The sequence below is a fragment of the Stenella coeruleoalba genome (assembly GCF_951394435.1).
Source record: "Stenella coeruleoalba genome assembly, chromosome: 5".
Lineage (NCBI taxonomy): Eukaryota > Metazoa > Chordata > Mammalia > Artiodactyla > Delphinidae > Stenella > Stenella coeruleoalba.
Window position 1 is genome coordinate 28,565,587 of NC_137150.1, and position 14,673 is coordinate 28,580,259.

General features: G+C 38.2%; 1 protein-coding gene across 4 annotated transcripts in view; it reads left to right on the forward strand.

The window, feature by feature from the left end:
* PIK3CB (phosphatidylinositol-4,5-bisphosphate 3-kinase catalytic subunit beta) overlaps positions 1 to 8,222 on the forward strand; it is a 195,314-nt gene extending 187,092 nt beyond the window's left edge. For all 4 annotated transcript variants that reach the window (XM_079923349.1, XM_079923348.1, XM_079923351.1 and 1 more), the window contains 3 exons: positions 2,813 to 2,958; positions 4,284 to 4,416; positions 4,786 to 8,222. In XM_079923349.1, the coding sequence (XP_079779475.1) occupies positions 2,813 to 2,958; positions 4,284 to 4,416; positions 4,786 to 4,923 (417 nt within the window). In that variant the 3' untranslated portion in view covers positions 4,924 to 8,222. The remainder of the gene's footprint in view (positions 1 to 2,812; positions 2,959 to 4,283; positions 4,417 to 4,785) is intronic.
* The last annotated feature ends 6,451 nt before the right edge of the window (positions 8,223 to 14,673 follow it).

The following is a 14,673-nucleotide window of genomic DNA, read 5'->3' on the forward strand; positions in this document are numbered from 1 at the left end:
AGCAAAAGCAAAATGGAAAAATAGCATTGACTCGGCATAACTGAGAAAATGGCTACTTGTGGAAGGGTGTGTCAGTCTGAGGAAAGCTCTGGAATCAGGAGCACTAGGTGCTGCTGAAGGTGGGGAAAGGGGAAGAGGCTGAAAACAGGATTGATTGGCAGTTTATATATGGAGCAATTAGGTGCTTATATCTCCTTCCCAACTCCAAGAAGGGCTAGAGGATTTATTTTCTGAAGAAACCAATTCTTCTGACTCAAGGACAAACAGCTTCTATGGAAGCTAAGGGTAAGATGCCATATTAAAAATAGGGATGGAGTGAAAGTTGGCATGATAAATGGTATGATTCCCAGCCATTTCTGCTTGCTTTGCTCCAAGAACAGTAGCAACCAGGTGTATATTCCCACTCTTGCAATAGACTACATGGTTCTTCTCAAGAGAAACTGATCAGTTCCAGTGAAAAGGCTTACAGATGCTGACTTTTGAGGTCTCTCCCCAGATACTCTGCAAGGAAGCCCACTGATCAACAATCCTACAATGTCCGTAGATTTTTCATTCATCTTTTTTTTCTTAAATATGAATGGTCAGCCAAAGATTATCAGACATTTGTTGAAAGCCTCCACCATGAAAGAGACCAAATCAAGCAAAATGGGGGGAGGGGGAAAGAAGAACTCTGGGAAAACAGTACCTGCAGTAAACAGAGGATGATTTAAGAAGTAAAAACAGGAAAGATATTGCATCTATGAAGTAGTAAGATTCTATTTTAAAAAATTAGAAAATGGAATTCCTAGAAATTAAAAAGAGGAACAAATAAAATAGAAGTATAAACTAAAGATCAACTAACATTTCTTGAACTCTTTAACTTGTGGAAAGCACAGTTCTTTAAGTTCTTTATATACGTTAACTCCTTCAATCCTTATGATAACCGTACAGAGTAAGTGGTAGTGTTATCCCCATTTACAGGTGAGAAGATTGACACAACAGAGAGTGGACATACCAGCATTAAATCCTGGCAGTTTGGCCCAGATTCTGTTTTTTAGGCACCAGGCAATGTATTGCCCTTTAATATCCCGAAGAGGACCAAGATATCTGATAAGTAGAAGAAAGAGGATCCAGAAATGATAGAGGATCAGTCCAGGGAGGTTCACCATCTAGCCTAATAAAAGTTACAGAAAGAAGTAGCACATAAGAGGAAGGGAAGGAACTTACCCAAAAATAATACAAAAACATTTCCCAAAGCTGATGTTTGTGACTAAAGGGCACGAAAGTTCCCTTACAGTAGATGAAAAAACCCTTACTAAGGCCATTCACCATGACATTTCAGTGCATCAGGCATAAAGTGATGGTCTTAAAACCTTCCCAGAGATACAGCAAGCCACTTACCAGGGTTCAGGAGTTAGAAAGACTTGACTTCTAAAATAGCAGCGTTGGAAACTGTATAAGACAGTGGGAATTAGCCTTCATGATTTTGAGTGAAAATGATTTCTAACCTAGAATTCTATACCAGACTTTCAGTATGAATGTAGAACAAAGACATTTTCAAACATAAGGTTTCAAAAGCTGTATCTCTTCTGCATCTTTTTTCAGGAGGATGCCAGAATAAGGGCATCCATGAGAATAAGGGTCTCAACTGGGGTGCTTTTGCCCTTGGGGGACATTTGTCAATGCCTGAAGACAATTTTGGTTGTCAGGATGCGTGAGGGGGTATTCTACAGGCATCTGTGGGTAGGGGCTAGGGGTGCTGCCAAACATCTTATAGTGTATGTAAGATAGAACCTCACAACAAAGAATTTTAGGGTCTAAATGTCAGTAATGCCAAAAGTGAGAAAGCCTGGTCTACAGCAAACATAGTGTATGTAAGATAGAACCTCACAACAAAGAATTATAGGGCCTAAATGTCAGTAATGCCAAAAGTGAGAAAGCCTGGTCTACACCAAAAGAGAAATGATGTGGAACCCAGGAAACAGGGACTGCAAATGGGAGGAGAGTGAACGTTGAGCACGGGGTGATGGTTCTTTGGCAGGCTTAGAGAACAGCCAGCCCAGACAGGAGCTAACAGATTACCTGACCATGTGGAAAACCATTGTGAAATGATTTTTAGATTTTTAAGATTTTGTGAAGAATTAATGACCAGATCATAGAACACTAAGACAAAAAATAGTTTTGTCAAGAAAAAAGATGAGCAAGAAAAGGAAGTGTAATCATAGTATACTATTACCACATGGCTTATGTACTTCGAACAGTAAACACTGGATATTGATTTAACCAGAAATTATGATATAATGTGTTGCATTATGAGGCATGACATCAGCACAGGAGTACTAAATCTTTACCTTCCATAATAATCCAAAATTAGGAAGTAAAAAATAATTATAAACATACTATTTAGAAAAATGGAGACATATATCAGGAAAAACACGTGGATGGGTGGGGAGAAGTTACCTCTAAGTAGTAGTGCTTAAGGTGGTGAGGGAACTGGTGGGGCAAGGATGTACTCTCTCTTTGTTTTATTTCTGTGTGTAAAACTATTTGATTTTTTAAAATCAAACATGTTTATTATTTGGATGTATTTTTCTTTTTAACGATTCATCTTTCCCACTGTGTATATGCAGTTTAATATCAGGGTTATTATTGAATATAAAAGACCTTCGAATGTCAGAGCACTCTTTTCCCAAATGATCCAGGAGGCCGTGTAGTGTCTCTAGTACTACTCCATTTGATGTAGTGCATGGGCGTCTAGGACTGCTGAGGCCTTGCATTTTTATTTGGAACCCACCAGAAAAAAAGGGGAAATTAAATCCCATTTGTTTTCCAGCTCTTCCACATTGACTTTGGACATATTCTTGGAAATTTCAAGTCTAAATTTGGCATTAAAAGGGAGAGAGTGCCTTTTATTCTTACCTATGATTTCATTCATGTGATTCAACAAGGAAAAACAGGAAACACGGAAAAGTTTGGCCGGTGAGTATTGTCCTCGTGTCAGCGTAAACACATCTAATGTTTTCTCAGCTGACCAGCTAGACTAGCATTTAGCTGAGAGGTATATTTAGATTGGGGAGATAGTCAGTCTGCTAACAGGAGGCTTTGGGGGAACTTGCCTGTCAGATCCTGTTCTGGTTCAAAGAAGAGAAAAAAAATGCTAGAGGACTTCCCTGGTGGCGCAGTGGTTGAGAGTCCGCCTGCCGATGCAGGGGACACGGGTTCGTGCCCTGGTTCGGGAAGATCCCACATGCCGCGGAGCGGCTGGGCCCGTGAGCCATGGCCAACGAGCCTGCGCATCCGGAGCCTGTGCTCCGCAACGGGAGAGGCCACAATAGTGAGAGGCCCGTGTACCGCAAAAAAAAAAAAAATGCTAGAAATTTGAAATAAATTATTGTTTTATTCCAATAGTGTACCACCTTTTACCTGTATTAGAAAATTCTCTGAAACTGTTAAGACATTTGATAGTGAGATGCTGAGAGGGACTGGCATTTTGCTGTCATTCTATGTGAAGTGCAGTAAGAGAGTCAGGGTTCAGGGAAAGACTTTGTAATCTCTGATCTATTTCTTGCTGTTTGTAGGTTTCCAAGCACATTACTTGTCATCTTGTCTTTACTTCATTTTAAATGGGGACAAAAATAATTATATTTCAGGGATATTTTGATAATGAGAGATGTTACATGATGTGATCAACTCATCCATATGCTTACCAAATGATTGCTAGTATCATTTCCAGTTCCGCATGGGTTTCTGCAGAGTATAACTCTGGATCCATTTTCCTCTTTGGCAAAATTAGGGAGATAGGATTGGGTGGTCATCTTGAATGACCAGCTTGAAGAGGAGAGAGAGGGAAGGCAAGATGATAGAAAGGTACAATGCAAATTCATTGACACTGGTTTGGGGTACATTAAAGAAATTAAGTCTCTGGAGTCAGACCACAAATCTAGAATCTAGAATTATGGTTAGAAATCCTTATGGATTATAATCACCACTTTTTTATAATTAATTTTTGTGACACATAGAATTAAAAAGCCTAGATTAAGTGTTAAATTGCCTTTTATCATATAATTTCTATTTAATTTTGTTTTTGAAAAAGACATGTGTGGTTTTAGAGAGCTTGATTTATTTTATGTAAATTTTAGTCCTGGGACAATTTTCAAAAGGGTAAAACTCAGAAACGAACCTTTAGTTCAGTAGAAATTTTCCAGCTCTTACGGAAAGTCTAGCTATATCTCTCATTTTCCTTTATGAAATTTGCTATTTCCGTTCTAACATCATACTCTTGTGATTTGCTGCATCAACTAAAGGTTCCGCCAGTGTTGTGAGGATGCATATCTGATTTTACGACGGCATGGGAATCTCTTCATCACTCTCTTTGCACTGATGTTGACTGCAGGGCTTCCTGAGCTCACATCAGTCAAGGATATACAGTATCTTAAGGTATAAACCTCTTTTATTTGTAAATTGGACTTTGTGAGCATAGAGCTCAGCCGTACCTACCTATTTCATTCAGATGTTCAAAGGGAATGGAACAAAGTCATTTCCTGTGAGACAGTTTTACCCAGGAGTGGTAGTGACAAGCAGCTCAGTAGTTGTCTTGCAGTAATCATAAATTCATTTCATCTTCAAAAAGCCTCTGGCAGAGGTCATATTATCACCATACCTTGGTGTTCATTCTCTCTCCCATAAATGGTATTTGAATAAGGACATGGGGGATGCTGTGTGGCCAAGTCAGCCTCCTGCAGACTTTGAGATTCGCACCTCACTACAGAGAATATATAAAATCAGATTTTTTCCCTTCATTTTCAGGACTCTCTTGCCTTAGGGAAGAGTGAAGAAGAAGCACTCAAGCAATTTAAGCAAAAATTTGATGAGGCACTCAGGGAAAGCTGGACTACTAAAGTGAACTGGATGGCCCACACAGTTCGGAAAGACTACAGATCTTAACGATCAGCCTTTGCTCCTAATGTATTTGTTGGTTTCGTTTAGTTTTCATTTTGCACTTGCACTAAATTGAACGTGACCCTGCCAGAGATGTTATAAAGGGAATGAAATCCTGGAACCCAGAGTTAAATTAAAAACAATGGCATCCCACAGAAACCTAATCTGAACAATCCCTGATGACCACCCTCTGCTTTTGAATGCTTCCAAGATTCATCATGCAAACTGTCAACATTATGGATAATCATTTCCTGCTGACTTTGCACGCCAAGGAATGCTACTAGAGATTGTTTTTTGTCTTTCTGTTTTTTGTTTTTTTTTTTTTTTTTTAAGTATTTGGTACTTTTCTGGAAAGGTGTAAATACTTCTTTTTCATATTGTGACCAAGTGTTATCACTCAGCCAACTTATCCACACCTGGGGACTAGTAGCTGTTCTTACTTTCCAAATGAGGCTTAAAAGAAAGCTTTCTTTCTTCCCTTTTTAAATGTGGAAACTACAAATTATAATATAATTTGAAATTATGATTTTTCAAAAATCTTTTAAACCTGTGGAAACATTAATTCTTTTGTTGATACTTATCTACTGTGATAGCATCATCCCAGCCAGACTTGATGAAAATCTACTTGGTGAGGCAAATATAATTTATGCTGCATATATATTTATAAAATTTCTAGTGGGAGTTCTATATAAAAAGGATGTTATTTTGATTTTCTTCAGCCTGTGTTTTAAAGTTTTACAAAAGCAGAGCTTTTTCCTAAGTTACTTTTTAGTTAACTATGTGATCCAGTTCTTCCAGCTGCTTCTATAATGAGGCACATATTAATAGAGTTTTTACATGGTATCTATGAAAGAGTTCACTTCATAGAGCATAATACTTGAGCAAATGTATCCAAGACAGAAAGCAAATGAAAAGGAAACTATTTATGGAATAAACTCCAGGCCTAAAATTCAGTATTTTAGTAAAATGCCAGCTGTTCTTACTGTATTTATTAAAACTTGTAATAATGTGATTTTTCAAGGATATTAGTTCAAATTGAAATGTTTCATGCCACATGGAATTCTTTAATTTATTTGTTGAGGTACCATATATTTAGGGTGCTAGATGGCAGAAAATGTTAATATGTGCAATAGGAACTACTGGTTTGAATGTGTAAATGGATGCTCTTCCTGAGCACTGGCAACATCCAGCAAAACTACTGCTTATTCTCCAAAGACTATTGGGAGCTCTCAGTCCTCAACGACATGGGAAAGAGAACTGAGTATTTGCCCTGCGACTGAGTTTTCTATAGGAATTTTATTAAAGATTGTTTAATTTTGTTGTCTTCCTTAATGTTCTCAGTCAAATAAATGGGTGAGCTGGTTTTGGCTGCTCTTGGGATGTGTGGGCCTCTTCTTTATGGGCAGCACAGGACCTTGGCACTGGGACTCTTTAAGAAATGGTCAAGTCAATAGACAAACCAACCTCAGGGTAAGCTAAGGCTCATGGTCTCTTCCATGACTTCTCTCGTTGTTTCCCAACCCCATCAAGCAGTATGGGAGGCCTTTTGGACTTTGGTTGGGAGCCTGAGGCAAGAGGGTGTCTTCACTGAGTTTCCATGCCTTTGGGAGGTATCCTGAGGTCTGGAAGAACGTCCCTTCAGTTACTTGGTACCCAAGGCCAGACTAGCCACTTTGTAGCTCTCTTCCATTGGGCAGGTGCTCAGAGCACAGTTTCTTGGAAATAACTCAGCTGATGGTGGGGATTGAACTCTGAACTGACCATTCCCAGGGCTGCTCTAGACTTGGTGAGAGTTGCAGAAATAGGACTGTAGGAGGACAGGTTTGTTCAGGGATCTTTGTCTGATAGCAGTCCACCATTACATGTACCAGGTTACGGATCAGGGGTTTGAAGAGTGGTGAGCATTGCCAGGCAGAAGTGGGCACCATTGTTTCCAGAGGGGTCTCCTCAGCCCATAGGTTCCTTGGTAAATATATGCTAAATCGGTGAATGTGAATGTCTTTAAGAGTAAGAAAGGGAAACGAACCTCCCCAGACAGTGCTGGACCTGAGGCCAGCATGGCTCTTAACCACCTCTGCCGTAGACCCCCCATAAATAGCATGATAGCCCTCAGTAGCTGCTGAGCACTCCTACCAGGTGCTCCCTACACGCTTGCTGACTTGCATGTCCCTGATTCTCAGGGGCTCCGCCTGAGCCAGACAGTTGGAGGTGGAAGGCAGAGGATAGCCAACCAACAGAGCAGATTAGGGGTCTGGGCTGTAGGAATAGTTCCTTGCGTGGGGGCTGGTTACCCAATGCCTTGGCTCCCTGTCTTTTGGTTATTTCCCAAAACAAGATTTTGGAAGCTCTATACATTTCCATACTTGAGGACAGCATCTGTGTCTACCCTGGACTGGGAAGACAAAGGATGACTTTGTTGAACAAGTAATTCCTGAGTATTCTTCTCATGTCTGTATTCCAGACCCTGGGCTGCAGAAGCTAGTATTTGCAATCCAGCTCTGCCTCTCTGACCTTGGAGTAAGGTATTTACTTTCTTTCTCAGGATCTGAGCTTCCTATTTGTAAAGTGGAATTGGTAATAACTGCTCTACTCACTTCTGTGGGAGAGGCTAGTTTAAGACTCTGATTGGAACGTGTGCTGAGTCCCAACTCAGAGGCAATCTCATTTCTTTCCCTGCTTCCCCCTCCTGAAGGGAGGAATCTCAGGGAAGGGAAACCCCTTCCAGAGCTCTATGCTTGTCTCCTGTCTTCCAGTGCAATTTCAGTTCTGCCTTGTGCAGCCCATATCCCTGACTGTCAGCACCCGATCTTAGCCAGGCAGCCTGTAATGCAGGATTCACTTGTCTGCAGAAGGTGAAAGATTGGTCCATGAAGTGGAAAGCAGAGAGGTACCATGCCATGTGACCCTTACTATAGGGGACAAGCAGCTCTTAGGAGGGAGGAAGCAGGGGCTGTGGTTTCCTGGAGAAGTGGGCCTCTGAGCTGAGTCTTCAAGGACAGATAGGAGCTAGGTGAACAGGTAATGGGAAGAGCATATTAGGCAGGAAGGTACAGCATATATAAAGCATGATTCATGGGCATTAACAGGATCAGCAAGTGCTTATTTCTACTGCCTCTTGCCCTTCCTCCACATCAGAATGCTGCATCTCTTCCCAGGTAGGATTTAAACACCAGTCATGACATCCTGGAGCCTCTTCCTCTTTCAGTAGCAGTAGCAGTTTTGTCCCCTTTTCCAATGATGGAAAAACTGTCTGACAACACTTTCTGGGTTATTCCTACATGAAAATGTATAACTAATAGATTTTTGGAGCTCTTAATACCTTTCTACTTTTAGCAAAGCCCAGTTTTAACACTTAGAGGTCTGGCCTTTTAGATCTTCTCCACCTTCTTCTCTTCTACCTTTTTTTATTGTGGAAAAAGGCACATACAGAAAAGTGCATAAAACAATAACATAAATAATATTAGCATATTATAGAGCAAACATCCAGGTAACCACCACACAGGTCAAGAAAGAACATTGACAGACCCACCCCCTAGAGTAATGGAAATAAAAACAAAAATAAACAAATGGGACCTAATGAAACTTCAAAGCTTTTGCACAGCAAAGGAAACCATAAACAAGACCAAAAGACAACCCTCAGAATGGGAGAAAATATTTGCAAATGAAGCAACTGACAAAGGATTAATCGCCAAAATCTACAAGCAGCTCATGCAGCTCAACAACAAAAAAACAAACAACCCAATCCAAAAATGGGCAGAAGACCTAAATAGACATTTCTCCAAAGAAGATATACAGACTGCCAACAAACACATGAAAGAATGCTCAACATCATTAATCATTAGAGAAATGCAAATCAAAACTACAATGAGATATCATCTCACACCAGTCAGAATGGCCATCATCAATAAATCTAGAAACAATAAATGCTGGAGAGGGTGTGGAGAAAAGGGAACCCTCTTGCACTGCTGGTGGGAATGTGAATTGGTTCAGCCACTATGGAGAACAGTATGGAGGTTCCTTAAAAAACTACAAATAGAACTACCATATGACCCAGCAATCCCACTACTGGGCATATACCCTGAGAAAACCGAAATTCAAAAAGAGTCATGTACCAAAATGTTCATCGCAGCTCTATTTACAATAGCCCGGAGATGGAAACAACCTAAGTGCCCATCATCGGATGAATGGATAAAGAAGATGTGGCACATATATACAATGGAATATTACTCAGCCATAAAAAGAAACGAAATTGAGCTATTTGTAATGAGGTGGATAGACCTAGAGTCTGTCATACACAGTGAAGTAAGTCAGAACGAAAAAGACAAATACAGTATGCTAACACATATATATGGAATTTAAGAAAAAAAAAATGTCATGAAGAACCTAGGGGTAAGGCAGGAATAAAGACGCAGACCTCCTAGAGAACGGACTTGAGGTTATGGGGAGGGGGAAGGGTGAGCTGTGACGGGGCGAGAGAGAGTCATGGACATATACACACTAACAAACGTAGTAAGGTAGATAGCTAGAGGGAAGCAGCCGCATGGCACGGGGATATTGGCTCGGTGCTCTGTGACAGCCTGGAGGGGTGGGATAGGGAGGGTGGGAGGGAGGGAGACGCAAGAGGGAAGAGATATGGGAACATATGTATATGTATAACTGATTCACTTTGTTATAAAGCAGAAACTAACACACCATTGTAAAGTAATTATACCCCAATAAAGATGTTAATAAAAAAAAAAAAAAAAAAAAAAAGAACATTGACAACACCTCAGAACCCTACAAATTCCCCTTCCTGGTGAAGACTCCCTCTCTGCCAAGGTAATCACCACCTCTTCTTTTATGGCATCATCTGGATTCTTCCCCTCAACATCATGTTTTTAAGATTCAGCCATTTAGTTGCATGTATCTCCAGTTCATTATTTATCATCACTGTACAGTATTCCATGTTATGGATACCCTATAATTTACATATCCTTTCTACTGTTGGGACACATACAGGTTGATTCTAGTTTGAGGCTATTACAAATGATGCTGCTGTGATCATTATAATTTATCTCCTGTTTCACATATGTACATATTTCTTTGGGTGTATATACTTAAGATTAAAATTGATGGATCATAGAATTATGTAATCTTTTTTTTACCAAGTAATGCTAAAATGAGTAGTTGTACCAATTTATTTTTTCCTGGTACTTAATTCTTGTTGCTCCACACTCTCGCCAACACCCGCTTAACCAACATTTAAAAAATTTTAGCTGTTCTGGTGTTTATAGTGAGCTAATTTGCATTTCCCTGATTGATTAGTAATGACATTGAATTGCTTTTTCATGTTTGTTTTTGGCCATTTGGATTTTCTGCTTTGTGAAATGCCTTCTTAAGTCCTTTATCCATTTATTAATTTGGTTACCTGTCATTTTGGTTTTTTGTTTTAAGGAAGGATTTTTTAATTTTGCTTTTTCGTTTTTGTTGTGTGAAATTCTGTATATATTTTGTCTGCAAGCCTTCTAATAACACAAGATCTTAATTTTAATGTCAAACTTATTATTATTTTCCTTTGTGGTTAATATCCCTTATGTGGTATTTAAGAAATCTTTCCCTATTCCAAGGTCATGAAGATATTCTCCTGGAATACCTTATGAAAGCTTCATTTTTTTCCTAATCCATTTAGATCTGTAGTCTACCTGGAATTGCTTTTTATATATAGTATGAAGTGTTTTTTTCCTAGTATCTTTTATTTGGAAAGATAATCATTCTTTCTCCACTGTTCTATATCCCCCTTGGTCATAAACCATCTGTCCATATATGCATGAGTCTGCTTCTGGACTCCAGAAGATATCCAGTAGATTTCAGCTCCCTGTTTTATTTTACTTAATTATTAAACTCATGCATAGTACATATTGTGTGCTAGGCATGCATCTAAACTATATATATTTAACCCTTTTAACAATGTTGTATGATAGGTACAGTTGTTCTTTCCCACTTTGCAAATGAGAAAATGGAGGCACTTTGTCCACAAAGTAGGAGCCAGTATTCAAACTCAGGGAGTCTGTCTTAAGTGTCCATGCTCTTTATTCACAGTTATCAATGATGCCTCAGTATACATTTCAGAATCTGCTTGTCGAGATGCCCAAAATATGGAAATTTTAAATGGAATTGCACTAACTTGTAGATTAGGTTGAGTCAAATTGACATCTTCAGAATATTGACTCTTAAAATCCATGACAGTGGAGTATCTTTTATTTAGATCCTCTTCAGTTTATATCCACTGTGATTTATAGTTTTCTATGGAGAGCCTTGTCTATATTTTGTTAGATTCCTGGGTAAGTGATTTTTTTAAACATATTTATTGGAGTATAATTGCTTTACAATGGTGTTTCTGCTGTATAACAAAGTGAATTAGCTATACGTAAACATATATCCCCATATCTCCTCCCTCCTTTTTTTTTTTTTTTACGGTACGCGGGCCTCTCACCATTGTGGCCTCTCCCGTTGCGGAGCACAGGCTCCGGACGCGCAGGCTCAGTGGCCATGGCTCACGGGCCCAACCGCTTCGCGGCATGTGGGATCTTCCTGGACCGGGGCATGAACCCATGTCGCCTGCATCGGTAGGCGGACTCTCAACCACTGCGCCACCAGGGAAGCCCCCTCCTCCCTCTTGTGTCTCCCTCCCACCCTCCCTCCCCTCTAGGTGGTCACAAAGCACCAAGCTGATCTCCCTGTGCTATGTGGCTGCTTCCCACTAGCTAGCTATTTTACATCTGGTAGTGTATATATGTCCTTGCCATTCTCACTTCTTCCCAGCTTACCCTTCCCCATCCCCGTGTCCTCAAGTCCATTCTCTACATCTGCGTCTTTGTTCCTGTCCTGCCTGGGTAAGTGATTTTAAGTTTCCTTGTTGTTGATCTGTTATATAGCAATTGTTCTCAAAGTGTGGTCCTCTGACTTAGGAGTATTAGCATCACCTGGGAACTGATTAGAATGCAAAGTCTTGACCCCCACCCCAGACCTACCAAATCAGAAACTTGGGAGATGGAATAGAGCAACCTGTATTTTAATAGTTTTAACTAAAGTTTCAGAGCAATCAATAGATATACAAATAATGTTTCTATTTCTCAGACATATGAAACATTCTAATTAATCCTATTTATAGAAATTATTTTGATTTTGCTTGTATCATCTACAAATGATTAGTAGCTTTATTTCTTTCTTTCCATTCCCTTCAACATTTTATTTCTTTTTCTTGACCTTCTGCACTGGTTAGGAATTCCAAGAAAAGGTTGAATAGAAGCAATATTCTACCTTTTGCCGATCTCAAAGGGAAAGTCTTCCATATTAGGTATGGTGTTTGCTCTGGAACCTGGATCTTTTACTAGGTTAAGGAAGCATGTTTCAATTCCCACTGAATTTGTTTCAAAAATCATGAAGTGATGCTGAATTTTATCAAGTTATTTTCTGCATTTTACAAAGACGATCATATGGTTTTACTCATTTGGTGAGTTATATTGATTGATGTTCAAATATTTAACCAAATATTTACATTCCTTGAATGAGCCCAACTTGATTGTGATGTATTATCTTTTAAAAAATATATTGCTGGATTTGATTCGCCAATAATTCATTTGGGATTTTTATGTCTATTTTCATCAGTGGGATTGGTCCATAAATTTCTTTTAAGGTCTGTTTCAGATTTTGTTATCAAGGTTTTGGTGACCTTATAACCCAGGTAAGATTGGCATTATTTCTTACTTAAAAGTTTGATAGAATTTTGCTAGTGACTTTATGTCTGATGTTTCTTTGAGGTATGGATTTAATTTCTTTAATAGCTAGAGGAATATTCAGATTTTTATATCTTACTGTGTTTGTTTTGAAGAGTTGTGATTTTCTAGGTATGTGTCCATTTCATACACCTTTTCAAATTTATTTTTATAAAGTAATCCGTGTGTTAAGAGTTCATTAATGTTGCAGGATTGATAGTGATGTCCTCTTTTCATTCTTGGTTTTGGATAGTGCCTTCTCTCTTTTTAGTCTCACTAGAGGTTTTTTAATTGTATTGGTCTTTACAAAAATAAGCTTTTGGCCTTTTTGATCCTCTGTTGTATGTTTGTTTTCTACTCTGCTTTTACCTTTATTATTTCCTTCCTTCTACTTTATTTGTGTTTATTTTGCTGTTATTCCTCTCCTACAACTTTATAAAATGGTTGCTTAGCTGATCAATTTTAGCTTTTATAATAACAGTCTTTATCTGCATCCCGTAAGTTTTGATACGAAGTCTTTTCAAAACCATTCAGTAGAAAATATTTTCTGATTATCATTTTGGTTTCTTTGTGACGTGCTGGTTACTTCAAAGTATTTATTAATTTCCCAATACAGATGGATTTTCTTATTTTTTAAATTGATTTCTAGATTGGATGGCATTCACAAAACTTATCTATGAGTTAAATTCTTTCAAATTTGTGGGACTTATTTTTTTATGACTCACAGTATCGTCAAGTTTTATAAATGTTCAGTGTGCACATGAAAAAATCCACATTTTGCAGCTTTTGATCAGCTGTTTTACATATGTTCATTAGATCAATTCTGCTATGTTGTTTAAATTTATATATTTTTACTGAATTTTTGCCTAGCATTTATGAAAGCGGTAAGTTAAAATACCCTACTATGATTTTGGATTTGCTTATTCTAGTTATGTCAATTTTTATCTTATAGAGGTTGAAGCAATATAATTAGGTGCATCCAAATTTAGAGATAATTTATATCCCTGGTGAATTGAACCATTTTAAAAAATTATTTTAAAGTGTTAAACCGTTTCTGATAATGTGTTTTGCCTCAATGTCTGCTTAACTGATATCAATAGAGTTATATTAGCTTTCATTTGGTTAGTGTTTGCATGGTGTGTTCTTGCAACCTTTTGGAATCCTTATATTATAAATGTCTCTCTTGTAAATAGGATGTAGTTTTGTTTTGTTTTAATCCACTCTGACAGTCTTTACCTGTGAATTGAAACATTTAGTCTATTTATATTTAATGTAATTGCCTATGTATTTGGGGTTAAGTGAACCACCTTACTCTGTAGTTTTATTTTTCCAAGATTTTCTTTCTTTGTGTTCTTTTTTGAGTTATTTTCTTTCCCATTTTAATGGAATGCTGAAATAACTTTTACCATTAATTTGGAAAACATACACTCTTTTACCGTTCTTTTATTGATTACACTAGATGACAACTTGCGTATTAGACTTATCTGAGTCTAATGTTTATTGGTACTTTTATCATCTTCCCAGACAATGCAAGAACCTTAGAACTCTTTAAATCTGTTTATTTCTCACCCAACCTATATGCTATCGTTGTTGGATTTTAATGATATATCAGTGTTAAATCCCACAAGAAAGTATTGTTTTATACAGCCACTGTCATTAAATATACAGTTAACCCTTGAACAACATGGGGGTTGAGGGGGCCAACCTCCTGCACAGTCAGAAATCTGAATATAACTTTACAGTCACCCCTCCCTATATGTGGTTCCATATCCACGGATTCAGTCAACTGTGAATTGTTTAGTACGTATTTATTGGGAAAAAAGTTTATTATAAGTGGACCTGTGCAGTTCCAATCCATGTTTTTCAAGGGTCAAATGTATATACATTTTTACTCTTATCATTGCTTTTTATCTTTTTTCCTGCATTTTCAAGCTTTCATTTGGGATCATTTGTTTCTTAGACCAAGGAATACCATTTCATATTTTTTTAAGTTGTTCTACTC